The 13883-nt window shown below is 45.1% G+C and overlaps 1 protein-coding gene across 1 annotated transcript in view; it reads left to right on the top strand.

The window, feature by feature from the left end:
* Nucleotides 1-57: 57 nt before the first annotated feature.
* Nucleotides 58-13883, top strand: part of CEPT1 (choline/ethanolamine phosphotransferase 1) — a 44646-nt gene continuing 30820 nt past the window's right edge. The window contains exons 1-4 of the mRNA XM_065403103.1: nucleotides 58-136; nucleotides 1655-2060; nucleotides 9252-9399; nucleotides 11791-11932. Coding sequence (XP_065259175.1) covers nucleotides 1722-2060; nucleotides 9252-9399; nucleotides 11791-11932 — 629 coding nt within the window. The 5' untranslated portion in view covers nucleotides 58-136; nucleotides 1655-1721. The remainder of the gene's footprint in view (nucleotides 137-1654; nucleotides 2061-9251; nucleotides 9400-11790; nucleotides 11933-13883) is intronic.

The following is a 13883-nucleotide window of genomic DNA, read 5'->3' as shown; positions in this document are numbered from 1 at the left end:
CGCTCCCGCGCCGGGCTCCCACACCCATCTCTCAGCGCGCGCTCCCGAGCCCCCCTACCCCCGTCCCCGGCTCATTTACGGCAGCCGCAAAAGGGACGTAAAAGCGCCGCCCGTGGTTGTGCGGAGAGAGGCTGAGGTAAATGCCGGGTCCTCCGACTGAGCCTGAGGGGCCGAGCCGCGAACTCCGCGGGGCCTCGGCCTCCGTGTGACCGGCTCCTCCGGGGAGGCGGCGGCGGCGGCGCGGAGTCTCTGTCTCCGGGTGTTTGGCCCCGGGCTCCCTGGTGTGTGCGGGGTCCTGGCTCTAGCCCCGAGGGGTCCCTGCCTTCCGGGCGGGCGGCCTGAGAGTGCCGCGGCGGGGGAGAGAGCCGGGGGGGCGTGCTGGGAGTGGGGTAGGGGTGTTTCCGTCTGGTCGTGTAGCTTCCGGCGGAGCGAGTTCTGGAGCTTCCCTGTGTGCGGGGCGATTTGCTGTCCCGACTCATCCACCCCCACCCCCCTCCCGCTGAGCGGGGCCAGGGCTTGGGCTTCTCTAAAACATCGCTGGGACCAGCAGCCACTGGCAGGAAACCTTGCAAAATTCCCTCCGATTTCTCAGAAAATCGGTGTCATGGAAAGCAAATGTAGCTGAAAGTCCTGCAAGCTCTGTGAGTTACTCAGCGACCTAGGGGTTTGTGGTAGCTTAGAAAGTCAGTTGTATTTAAATGTCGTCTTATGTAATCCTTCTGTTTCTTCTCCCCTCCTCCCCCCAAAAATGCAACCTTCTTTCTTCTGGAGTCCTAGGTATTTGATATTCTAGTCAACAATTTGCATTCCTGCAAATTGTCTCTCCAAATGTAATCCACTAATACGCTAGCTGGAGGTTTCTCCTAGAATAAGCAGCAGTGAACTAATGAACAGTGTTGAAGCTTATGTGAGCTTTAGGCTGTAGAGTTAACACAGGTAGGTGCTGTCAGAAGAGACCATTCTGCTTAAAATTGCATTCCAGTTTCTACTGCAACTGGAAAAGCTGGAACCATATTGGAGGCTTAAATTAAATATTGGATGTGTACAGTGATTTGTGGAAAACTTAATTCTATCCATTCCATGTAGTTATACTCCCCTCCTCCTAGCTGAAGTCATTTAATTCTGTGACTTGACACCATGCCCTCCTCACAGGAGGAGAGCTGAGTGTACAACATAGTGTTTGGGTAGGGTTTTATTTTGTTTTTAAATGTACATGCTACACTCTATATTAGAGAAGGCAATTTTGAAGAAGTGGGACTTGCACTTGGATTGGAAGATGGTTAGGTTTGTGATGGTCTTTGGTTTCTGATGCAGATCAGTGGTGTATATTTCTACTGGAGCTAGAAACAAGGCCAAGGGCAGCAGTATATTTGCCAAGAGAGGCAACAAGGGGTGAAAGCTAGTGCTACTTGTGGCTATAATTTTTTTATGTGCTCACATGTTCATTAGTAGCTGAACTGAGATGACCCTTCCATTCCCCTCAAAAATTCCTCTCTGCAAATGCCTCTGAACACTCTTAGGACACATTTGGTTTGCAACTGGCCTGGGCTGTCAAATGTCAGACTTATAATTGCATTACACTTAGAGGTTGAATGCTACTAAGTTATGCACACTTTCTTTCTCTTAAATATGTCTGAATTCCTTTATGTTCCAGGTAGATCAGAATCTTAAGACTTAACAACTATAACCTGCCAAATAAAAATTCCAAGGCTAACCAATCCATGAGTGGGCATCGATCCTCAAGGAAGCGATGTGGAGAGTCACGCTTAGAATCCCCTATGGATTGTGGTCATGTTCCTGCTACAGTGTGTGTGTTACGCAAGTTGGTTCAGTTGCCAACACCGCCATTGTCAAAACACCAGCTAAAGCGGTTAGAAGAACACAAATATCGGAGTGCTGGACAGTCCTTGCTTGAGCCACTAATGCAAGGTTACTGGGAATGGCTAGTTGGAAGAATTCCAGCCTGGATTGCCCCAAATCTGATCACCATTATTGGACTGTTAATAAACATATGTACAACAGTAATATTAGTGTATTACTGTCCAACAGCTGCGGAGCAGGTAAGAGATGAGCTTTTAACTATGACAAACTTCATATTTAATGTGAGTAGCATGGAGCCAACATTATTTTGGCTGTGTTCTTGTGTTTGGGGTTGTGTTGCACTGAGTGATCCACCATTCTTATTTTGAGCTGTTCTGTGGACACACATGCCTTGTGTGGGGTTTTTTTTTCTTTTTTTCTTTTCTTAGAGGTCTTCCTACTTGCATTTCCTACACACAAATGCTTATAAGTGGATTTCCATGTTGGCACTTCCTGAAGAAAACAGCTGTGTTCTGCTGCTCGCTAGTTACACTGGGGCGAGTGGAAGTGATGTCAAGGGCCAACATGCACTAATGTTGTGTTGTCTGTCTGGCCCTGCCCAAACACTATGTGAAACATTCAGTCAAGGAATATGTAATATCACAATAGAATGGGAAGGGAGCTCAATCTGTTCTAGTAGCAATTGTGCGGGGTCTGCTGCAGACGGAGAGGAATTGGTTTGCATCCTCACAAGAAGCTGCTGAGTTCCTATGGAAGCCTTAAGAAAAGGAAGCTGGAGCTATCCTGTCCTGGCATTGCATGTATAATTACCACCTGTTTTTTACTACTTGTGATTGGACTGTGGTCACCTGAAGCTCTGTGTAGACTAGAGTTTCTTGTTGTGTTGTAATTCAAACTGAATTGATAGGTAGGTCTGATGCTTCTTGGTGCACGCAGGGCTGTGAGTCACCTCCTTACTACCTGCCTCCAGCATGAGGAAGTCTTGCCTGTGCTAGCTGGGTGATAGCTCCCTAAAATAACCAGCCTGTCAGCCACTCAAGCACTCTCCCATGGGCTACACCAGCCTTGGCTTTGCCTTGCAGATTGACAATAGATGCACTGCAGCCCCTGACTCCCTTTGAAGTGTTAACCTGTGGTATCCAGCCTTGATCACCCAGTATACCACAGTTTTTAACCATAGACTGTCGCTCCTGTATTCTGTATGATTGGGGGGGGGATAGCTCAGTGGTTTGAGCATTGGCCTGCTAAACCCAGGGTTGTGAGTTCAATCCTTGAGGGGGCTGCTTAGGGATCTGGGACAAAAATCAGTACTTGGTCCTGCTAGTGAAGGCAGGGGGCTGGACTCAATGACCTTTCAGGGTCCCTTCCAGTTCTAGGAGATAGGATATCTCCATATATACACTTGAGTTCAATTAATACATTTTTATTTTATAAAGAATAGATTCAATTAAAAACAAGCCAGTGTGAGAGATGGGAACAATGGTGGTTTTATAGGTCATCAGAACATGCATTCTGGAGCCTAAACGTAACTAACAAGTTATCCTTATATCTTAAGCTTACCTCACTCAAAGTTCTTTCCAGCATTTTCAGCCACGCTTGCCTGACAATCCTTTTTTCATTAAGCAAACTTTGCAGTCCGTTTACTTCCTCAGTGAGGGATGCCATGGTGTCTTTCTGCATACCCATGTATACCAGAACAGGCCTTTTAATATCCACCTGAAAATAAGTTGGTTTGAAAAACACTAAGGGCTTGGCTACACTTGCGAGTTATAGTGCATTAAAGGAGCCCCGGGCGCACTAGCTCACTACCCGTCCACACTGGCAAGGCATGTGGAGCGCTCTGATTCCAGGGCTAGAGTGCTCCTGGTACTCCACCTTGGCGAGTGGAATAACGTTTGATGCACCCCCACTGGAGCACCCCAGTGTCAGTGTGAACGAGGTGTTGCATTACTGTGCTCTGATCAGCTTCCAGAAACATCCCATAATCCCCTTAACTCAAGTGGCCACTCTTGTCATTGTTTTGGATATGCCCTTTGAAAAGCATGCCGGCTGTCAAACGGAGCTATCTGCTCTGAGGCTACATCTACACTACAGGGGGGGGGTCAATTTAAGATACGCAAATTCAGCTACGCGAATAGCGTAGCTGAATTCGACGTATCGCAGCCGACTTACCCCGCTGTGAGGACGGCGGCAAAATCGACCTCCGCGGCTTCCCGTCGACGGCTCTTACTCCCACCTTCGCTGGTGGAGTAAGAGCGTCGATTCGGGGATCGATTGTCGCGTCCTGACGGGACGCGATAAATCGATCCCCGAGAGGTCGATTTCTACCCGCCGATTCCGGCAGGTAGTGTAGACCAGGCCTGAGACAAAGCAACCGTGTGTGTGAGAGAGTTACTGTCTGAACTTACAGGACAGCATGCTGACATGCTCTCAGCCCTGCAAAAACCCACTCTCTCTCCCCTCACAACACCCCCCCACCCCCCCATTTGAAAAGCACATTGCAGCCACTTGTGTGCTGGGATAGCTACCACAATGCACTGCTCTCTGTGGCCATTGCAAGAGCTACTAATGTGGCCACACCAGTGCGCTGGCAGCTGTTATTGTGGACAGACTACAGCGCTTTCCCTACTGCATTCTACGAAGGCTGGTTTAACTCAAAGCGCTCTACATCTGCAAGTGTAGCCATGCCCTAACAGTAGAGCAGCTCCACTGGTGTTAGCAATGTATGGAGTACAGTTGTTACATGCTTAGAACGGGTCGATCTAAGACGGGGGTTCTCAGACTTTTTTGTAGTGGTGACCCCTTTCACACAGCAAGCCTCGGAGTGAGTGCGACCCCCCCCCCCCATACATTAAAAACACTTTTATATATTTAACACCATTATAAATGCTGGAGGCAAAGCGTGGTTTGGGGTGGAGGCTGACAGCTCACGACCTCCCATGTAATAACCTTGCGACCCCCCCCCCTCCCCGAGGGGTCCCAACCCCCAGTTGGAGAACCCCAGTCTAAGAAGACAAATGCTTAAAGTTCTGGCATTTGCCTGCATCCCTTCTTGCTATTATCACTAGTGGAGGCATACTCTTTGGAAATAAGTCTGGTGTGTTTGTGTTAAGGTGGTGAATGCTGCTTTAACTTTGTTCCCCTTATGTATTTCAGCAGTCTAGTTACATGATCACATACTCCTTCTCAAATAATACAACACATTATAAAACTTGTTCTACACTATAAACTGCAATCTGTTGTAGTACAATATAATACTTACTCCTGGGGGAATTCTGCACCACAGCATGTGTGCAGAATTCATGTCCCCCACAGATTTCTCTGCTTCCCTGCAGAAAAATGACTTTGACAGGGATGCAAAGGGAAGCTGCTAGAGCAGTCCCGCACTACTCCCGAGCAGTGCAGGTACTTCATTTCAGGTGTCGGGAGTAGCTGGTGGAGAGGTAAATCACTGCAGGGCTGGGGACACTCCAGTCAGTGGCTCCTATCTTGAGCCAGGGTCAGCTGCTAGTCTGGCTGGGCTGGAGGCAGGAGAGGACGGGACTTCCTCAGCCCTAGCCATTCCTTGCAGGAGAAATGTTAGACCCACCAACCAACCTCCCCCAGCTGCAGGGAGCTCAGCATCTTCCCCTGCTTCCTGCCCCCATCGCTCCTTGGGTGGGGGGAAGGGGCACTGTGTGGGGAGCTGCTCCCCCATCCACCCAACCCCCATGCATCTGGACCTCCCATACCCAGACACCCCTGCCAAGCCTCCATCTGGTACATCCAGAACCCCCCTTGTCCTCCATACCTGAACCTCAGCCCCTGCATCTGGAGCCCCCCTGCCTCTGGACCCCCACCCCTGCACCCAGACCACCCCCAACTGAGCTCCCTGCACTCAAACCCCCCACCCTGATGCCCCACCCCCTGAACCACCCTGAGCCCACACATCCAGACCCCCATGCCACTGACACCCCCTTCCATGAGCTGCACCCATACCCCACCCGATGAGACCCCCCCCCCAGCACCCTCTGCTGAGCCCCAACTACCTTCACCTGGAAGTCTCTGCAGAGTCCCATTGCTGCTGCACCCGGGACCACCCCCCCCCCCACACTGAGCTGCCTGCACCCAGACTGTTCCACACAGAATCTTCTCACCCCACATCTGGATTTTCCCCTCCACACTTGGATCCTGCCTGGTTGAGCCTGTGGCACAGAGGGGCAGGGCTCCAGAGTGTTTCTGGGGCAGGCCCAGGCCTTGTGCTGTGTCGGGGTCAGGTGCAGCCTCACTGCTGAGTCCGTGTCCTGGGGCGGGGGGATCTTCCACCTTTGTGCAGCCACTGGCCTATGCACCCCACTGCCATGCTGGTGCTTCTGCATTTATTTATTGACAAAACTTGCACAATTTTAAAATATTGTGTGCAGAATTTTTAATTTTTTGGTGCAGAATGCCCTCAGGAGTAGACAGTATACTGTGTATAACAAAGGTCATGAAAGAGACAAGGTGGGTGGGGTAATATCTTTCATTGGACCAACTTCTGTTGGAGAGAGAGAGAGAGAGAGAAGCTTTTGAGCTACACAGAGCTCTTCCTTAGGTCCGGGAAAGGTATTCAGGGTGTCAGATCTTGTTTTTTAGCTCTGACAGTTTTTAGCATAAGTAGTTAGCATGTATTCTAAGGGACCATTCAAGGTGAAGTTAATGAAAGTCACTTGTATGAAAATACACACTAAAACATGCTTAGACAACATATGTAATACTGCATAATGATAGTGAAAAGTACAAGCTGGCAGAGAGGGGTTTACAATTAAAATAACTTTCAATACCTCTGTCCTAGGTGTGCCTTGGTAATAAATTTTACTGTAAATACCTTAATGCTAATTATTTTAACTGGATATAGAAAAACACACATGGGTCTATTTAGGAAAAAATCTCAATTTTTAGTTTGTACTTTTCCATGTAGAAATCATGTTAGGTGTTTAAAAAAAGTACATTCTTATGTGAAATTCAAATAACATACAATACTTGGATCAAGTAACCTTTGACTGTTATCACCACAGTATGAGTATCTACTGCAAGTCAATGTGACTTAGATGTTTTTGAAAATCTTACTGTAATCAAACAATATAAAGTTACTACAGCTCTAAAGTATATTTAGTTTAGTAGCAAACAGCTAGTGATATTCTACAATAACAAATTAGTGTTCAAAGGGATAACTGTCTCCAGTGGGGAAAACTGTCCTGTTTTGTGAAGTGCATGGGTACTGACAAAAATTATGAAAACGCATATCTTAGAGAGAGGAACTTGTATTAAAAGAACAAATTATAAGTTGAAATTGAAAACAGTGTAAATGTATAGGTTGGTACTCTAAGATTGTAGGAGAAAACTGCATGACAGTGAAGTAATATAAAGACCTAAAACTACTGTAGTATGTGTGCACTCGGAGTAAAATGAAGTTTCACCCAGTAAACTGCAATGACTCTTAAAGTATTGGATCCATGTGATTTGCTATAGTGTGTAAAATTGGGCTATACCTGTATGCCAACCTTTGCAAAGAATTCTGAGAACCTCAGGGGAGGGGTGGGGGAACTCTAGTACAAAACATTATTATTTATTATTTGCATAACTGGTATTGCAACTGACCTGGGTTTAGTTTTGAGCTTGACATGTAGGTCATGATCCTACCACTGTGAAGCTTATTGCAGGATTGGGGCCTTATTTCATATGTACCAACATTCAGAGTAAAGGCTGTCCTGTGGATGCATGCATAGCTAATTTAGGGCTTGTCTGCATGGCCCCAGAGTTCAGACTACAGAGGTGTGAACTGCAGCTCACACTAGTGTGCTATGCTGTAACTCTCCCAGGTAGACCCTGTGGGCATGAACCTGAACTAGGTACCTTTTAGTTAGCTTAGCCCTGTTTGAAAGAAGACTGTTAACATGAACTTGATACCTTTTAGCTTGCAACAGCAGTGTCCACATGAGGGAGTTGGAGTGCAGCATACCAGTGTGTTCTGCAGTTCACACCCCTGTAGTCCAAACTGGCAGGGGGAAGGTGTAGGCGTAGCCCTAGTGGCATAGCAAGTATATGTATTTCATGGTGTATAGCAAATGAGACATGGCTCTGAAAGAGTCTTGTTTCATTTGTTACACATCTGTTTAGTGTGAATGTCAGCTTCACTGTGCTTCTATAAACTACTCATGGAAAATGGAACTACTTATGCATCTCTCATACCCCCTTTTGTAAAGCACTTTGAGATCTACAGGTGAAAAAGTGCAAAGTATTACTGGCCCCACTTTGCAGATGTGAAAACCGAGACAAAGATAGGTTGAAGGATTTCCGTTGATGGCGCTAATAGCGACTTAGACTTTAACCACTGAACCAAAGGATTTGGATTTGATTCCTTGATCTAGCTAAGACTTGGCACCTGTTTTGTCATCTGTAAAACAGGGATTTTAATACTGAATAATGTACCCCACAGCCACATCTGGATTATTAAAGAGGAATGTTTATGGTGTTTTGAGTGACCACAGATTGGGAGAAAGCAGCGTTACTTAGGGTACGTCTATACTTACCTCCGGGTTCGGCGGTAAGCAATCGATCTTCTGGGATCGATTTATCGCGTCTTGTCTAGATGCAATAAATCGATCCCGGATCGATCCCGGAAGTGCTCGCCGTCGACGCCGGTACTCCTGCTCCGTGAGAGGAGTAGGCGGAGTTGACGGGGGAGCCTGCCTGCCGCGTGTGGACCTTTGGTAGGTACCTTTAAGTTCGAACTAAGGTACTTCGACTTCAGCTACGTGAATAACGTAGATGAAGTTGCGTATCTTAGTTCGAACTGGGGGGTTAGTGTGGACCAGCCCTTAGAAACTGGAAGAGCTGTAGGGGTGAGAACATAATTCCCTAGCCACTGAGATTTTCAAAACTTCACTATGTGAGGCTATCTGAGCCTGGACATCTTCTCTCAGCACAACACGCTCGTGTACTCCAGGATTTTCAAAGAATGGATACCATCCGCAACCTACTTTAAATAATTCCGATGTTTGAATACAGAGAATTAGATGCTCAGATCTGCAGAGGGCCACCCAGGAATCATAAAAGTACCTAGAGACAACCTTAATTGTACCCCATTTTGCGAATGTGTTACTATACAGTTATTGTTTCTCAAATGTAGACTGGTACTGTGTGGTTTTTTTCTTCAGCCTTAGATTAATATAAATACTGCACTTTCTTAATGTAGCTCTTTTTAATGTGGAATTTTCAGTTTCTTGCATATCACCATTTTCCCCTACCCCCGAGGATCAACTATCAAAAATGTATTCATGAATATTTGCAGGTACTGCAAATTAAAAGTATTTTGGTAGGAGAATAAAGATCTGTTTAGGGCATTTCAAATCTTTTTGTTAATAACCTTTTACTGACCTTCACTTTTCTTCCTCCTCCCCCCCACCCAGGCACCTCCGTGGGCATATCTTGCTTGTGCATGTGGCCTTTTCATTTACCAGTCTTTGGACGCTATTGATGGAAAACAAGCAAGAAGAACCAATAGTAGTACTCCTCTGGGAGAACTTTTTGACCATGGTTGTGATTCACTGTCCACAGGTATTGTCACTTGTAACTGGAAGATGATGGTTAAATAAATCTATTTATTATTAGGAAAATCTCCAAAATATAAACTAGAATATAGAAAGAAAAACCTTTGTCAGGCATGCTATTGAAGAGATGAGCAATTTGATGCTATTGTTACATTGCCAAATGAATCTTCTTTTGGTTGTAATTTACTTTTTTTTTTTTAAGCAGAACCTAAATCTGACTAGTGTTACACTGACACTGCTGAATCAGGGCCTAAATTCCCTCAAGGTACATAAGAATCTGTAAAGCTCTAAGCATGTGAGTGGTTCTGTTGACGTTATGGGGTCTACACATGTGGCTTGCTAAATTTGAGCCTAATTTAGTAACTTTTACCTAGCTTACGTTTAGAGTACAAAGAACACTTCTAATTTAGTTTTAGATATCCTTTATTAAAACAATTTTAAAGTCCGATTTTGGGCCTAAACTATGTGACACTGGGAGTCCAAATTCAGCCCTGACTCTGCTCTGTTGAAAGCAGAGGTAACTTTAAACCTGTGTGTTCAATGAAAGATTCAGATTCTTTTTGTTTGGGTATTTAGATCACAGTTTATAAGACTCTAACATTTAAATTTTGATGGATGATCACTCTATTTTGATTTTGTAATTTTAGATGTATAGAATGCATAGTTTACTCCTGAGGGCATTCCGTGCCAAAAAAATTTAAAATATTGTGCACAGAATTTAAATAATGTAAATTTTATTTGTCAAATAAATGTGGAGGCTCCAGCATGGCATTGTGGAGCACTGGCTGTACAGAGGTGGGAGATCACTGTGCAGCTCTCCCTCCCTTTCTCTCTCCTCCCCCCTCCCTCCCCCCGGGGACACGGATTCAGTGGTGAGGCTGTACCCAACCCTGACACAGCGCAAGGACCAGGTCTGCCCCAGGAACACCCCAGGGCCCTGCCCCTCCATGCCAGGTGCACCAGGTGTGGACAGGCAGGCTCAGCAAGGCAGGATCCAAATGTGGAGGGGCTTAGTGTGGGGGGGATTCAGGTGTTGGTTGAGAGGGTTCTGTGTGGGGCAATCTGGGTGGGTCAGTGGGTGATCTGGGTGCAGGCTGGATCTGGATGCACAGTGGCTTGTTGGGGAGTGGGGAGGGTTCTGGGTGCAACAGTTAGGGGACTCTGCAGTGGGCGGTCAAGGTGGTTGTGGCTCATTGGGGGAGGCCAGTGTGGGGGAGTGGGGATCCAGGTGCAGCTGGTTTGGGTTTAGGGGGTGAGGATCCAGGTGCATGGGGAGTGGGGCTCATTGGAATGGTTCTGAGTGTGGGGGGAGTGAAGCTTGGTGGGAGGGTCTGGGTATGAGGGGGTCTGGATGCATGGGGGTTGGGCAGATGGGGGAGCAGCTCCCTGTACAGGGATCCCTCCCTTGGCAGCTGAGGAGTGATGGGTGCAGGAAGTGTGTGTGGGAGTTCTCAGAGATTCCTGCAGTTGGGGGAGAAATCTGGGGTTGGGTCTGACCTGGCCCCGGATGCCATGCAGGGGAAGAGGAAGTCCTGTCTTCTCTAGCCTAGCCGGGACTAGCAGTTGAGCCTGGCGCAGGGTAGGAGCCACTAGCTGGGTCTTCCCCAGTTCCGCCCTCTGCCCCACAGTGATTTACTTCTCTGTGGACTGCCCTGGGCACCAGGAACATACTGCTGGAGAGGGTTGCATGACCGCTCTTGTGGCTTCCCTTTGCTTCCCTGTCAGTCATTTTTCTGCAGGGAAGCAAAGAAATCTGCAGGGGACATAAATTCTGCACATGCGCAGTAGCGAAGAATTCCCCTCAGGAGTAATAGTTGCCTTTTTTTGTCATTCTCACTTGGTAATTTCTTTTAATGAAAGACGCAGTGAAAGAAAACGGCAAACTTGAACAAAAGTAAACAAAAACAAGGAAATTCCAAATTAAGAGCCTGATCACATAAGTTGCTGAGAATCTCTTTTAAAGTGCTGTGCCCCCTCTCAGCTCCCATTGACTTCAGTAGGAATGGGTGCCCTCTACAATGGGTACCCTCTGCAAACTCCCTTAGCTGATGCTCTGCAATTCTGTTGTGGTGATATTTCAGGATTAAGATTATGCAGCGGTATTGTAGTTCACAGTAATGTATAATCAACAGCATCTCAGCAGTCACCCTGTGAGATGCTGAGCACCCTCAATGAACAGCAATAATAAAGCAATGAAACATTTGCATTAATTGAACTGTTTTTGTTTATTATGTGACCTGTAATCTTTGTTAAAAGTCTTTACTATATAATGTAGCGATTTACTGTAATCTCACAGTGCCGCTTTCTCTGAGTCCTTTGCTAGAATTCTGTCTCCTGTATGGCTTTGTAAAGATTTCTTTGTACATGCTTGTTTACTTCTGTCTGATTTCTTCTGCAGTCTTTGTGGTTTTGGGAACTTGTATTGCTGTGCAGCTGGGGACGAATCCTGACTGGATGTTCTTCTGTTGTTTTGCTGGGACGTTCATGTTTTATTGTGCACACTGGCAGACGTATGTCTCTGGAACATTGCGCTTTGGAATGTAAGTAACTCAGTTGAAAGTAAAACTGTAAACAGTGAAGTCAGTTTTCTGTTCAATATATGTCCTGTACTAAGATTACTAAATTAGTGTAAGTAAGTGTGTGTGTGTGTGTGTGTGTGTACACATATATAATACATATACGTATATTCACACACTTTTATAACCTGTGTTGACTACTATATATTGGAGTCTCTGCATACAAAAATAACACTAAATAATTTTTGAGCCTCTTGTTATCAGGAGAAGAAAAACTTCTGCCCTCTGAAATAATTGCTAACAGCTTCTGATGTGAATTAAACACAAAATAATGTGTAATCAGATAGATGGCAACGTGATTTCAGTTATGCAGTCATTCCTGTGTGTCTGGGGAAAAATCAACCACAGCATTTGCACAGCAGTTCATTTTTGCAAGATGTGCATGTTTAACCCCTGAGCGCTGATCTTAAATAATAAGATTTACTTAACTCTTAATAGAATGTGGTGAGATTTTTGATGTGGAAAATTTAATATAAATTGACATTTTTGCCTACAATCTGAAGCCCTGACCCTGCATTGGGGTCTGTGTTAACAGATCCCAAGTGCTTGTGAGAAGTCTGACTCTGGGAGTGAAATTTTGGCCTTATTAAAATCAATTACAAAACTTCTGTTGATTTAAGGGGGGGCTAGTGTGGCAGGATTTCATCTAGGCTCTTAGGTTCTGATGCAAGATCAAGTCCCTAATCAATGGCTGTTGTGTAATCCTATTGACTCTATATCTACATATGTATGAAGTCCATCTGCCAAGTATATTTCAAATGAGGTTAAGCAGCCTATTGAAGGATGCCCTCTATGCTGAACAAGAATCATAATTTTATAACATTAATAGAATATCAAAAATTTCTATAAAATTTGTGGTGGTTTCCAGCATTAAGGTACATGCAAGGTACAAACATTATTCATTAAATGGTCAGTCAACAGGTTTCTGGGTATTGCAAAATTTTATCAAACTGAAATAATCTAGTTCTGGACCTTTTGGCTGAAATAGCCCCTTAAGGAGAAATTTAATATTTATTGATCTTACCTGATAAGTCTCATTGACTAGATTTCTGATAGAACCATATGAAACACCAAGATAGCCAGTATTCCATAAAAATCAAGGGTCAGACTCTAATCTCAATCACTTAAATCCAGAGCAACTTTAGCAACCTCATTGGCGTCTTTTGAGATTCATGTTGTAACAGATGGAAATTTGGTCCCAGTTCCTGGACTTATCCACATAAGACTTATGCCCATAATGTTAGGTCCTTGTTCTTTCAGAACACAATAAGGGCGCCACCCTGGGATGGCCGAGCACCTTCAGCTCCCATTGAAATCAGTGAGCATTGAGGACAATGGGCACCCTGCAGAGACCATCCCAAAGAGTCTGGTTGTTGTTTTTTTTTTATAAAGGCCTAAGCATGGCTTAAATGTTGAAAGTGCAAGTTATATTTACATCTCAAACTATCTGATTTCCAGGTGCAGTCAGAGAAGTAGCCATGTAAATATTCTCATTTCCCCATATAAACTCTTAAGATCCCTTTCACTGGGATCAATGCACCAAAACTTGTCTCTAATTTTACAGATGCCATGTTTCAAAATCTAATTCTACAGGAACCTCACTGTTAAAATGAAAAATATCAGTATTTTCTGATAGATCAATATTTATAATACATCTTAAAGGTCACACAACTATATTATGTGCTCAGTATTACAAGTATCAGATCAGCATTTGTATAATGAACTCATACTTTTAACCATTCCCACTGTCATAAGGCTAATAGCTTACAACAAACTCATTAATGTCTTCCACAAAAACCTGAGAAGGAATATTAGGAAAGAAGACCATAAACAGTGCTAAATATTAGCTTGTCTCTGAAGCTTTCTCTTTACTAATCTTTGCACTGTAAGACTTATTCTGCCTACCTCCTGAGAC

Source organism: Emys orbicularis, chromosome 4 (assembly GCF_028017835.1).
Source record: "Emys orbicularis isolate rEmyOrb1 chromosome 4, rEmyOrb1.hap1, whole genome shotgun sequence".
In the NCBI taxonomy this organism is placed as follows: Eukaryota; Metazoa; Chordata; order Testudines; family Emydidae; genus Emys; species Emys orbicularis.
Note: the sequence above shows the minus strand (reverse complement) of the source record. Positions and strands in the feature narration are given on the sequence as shown.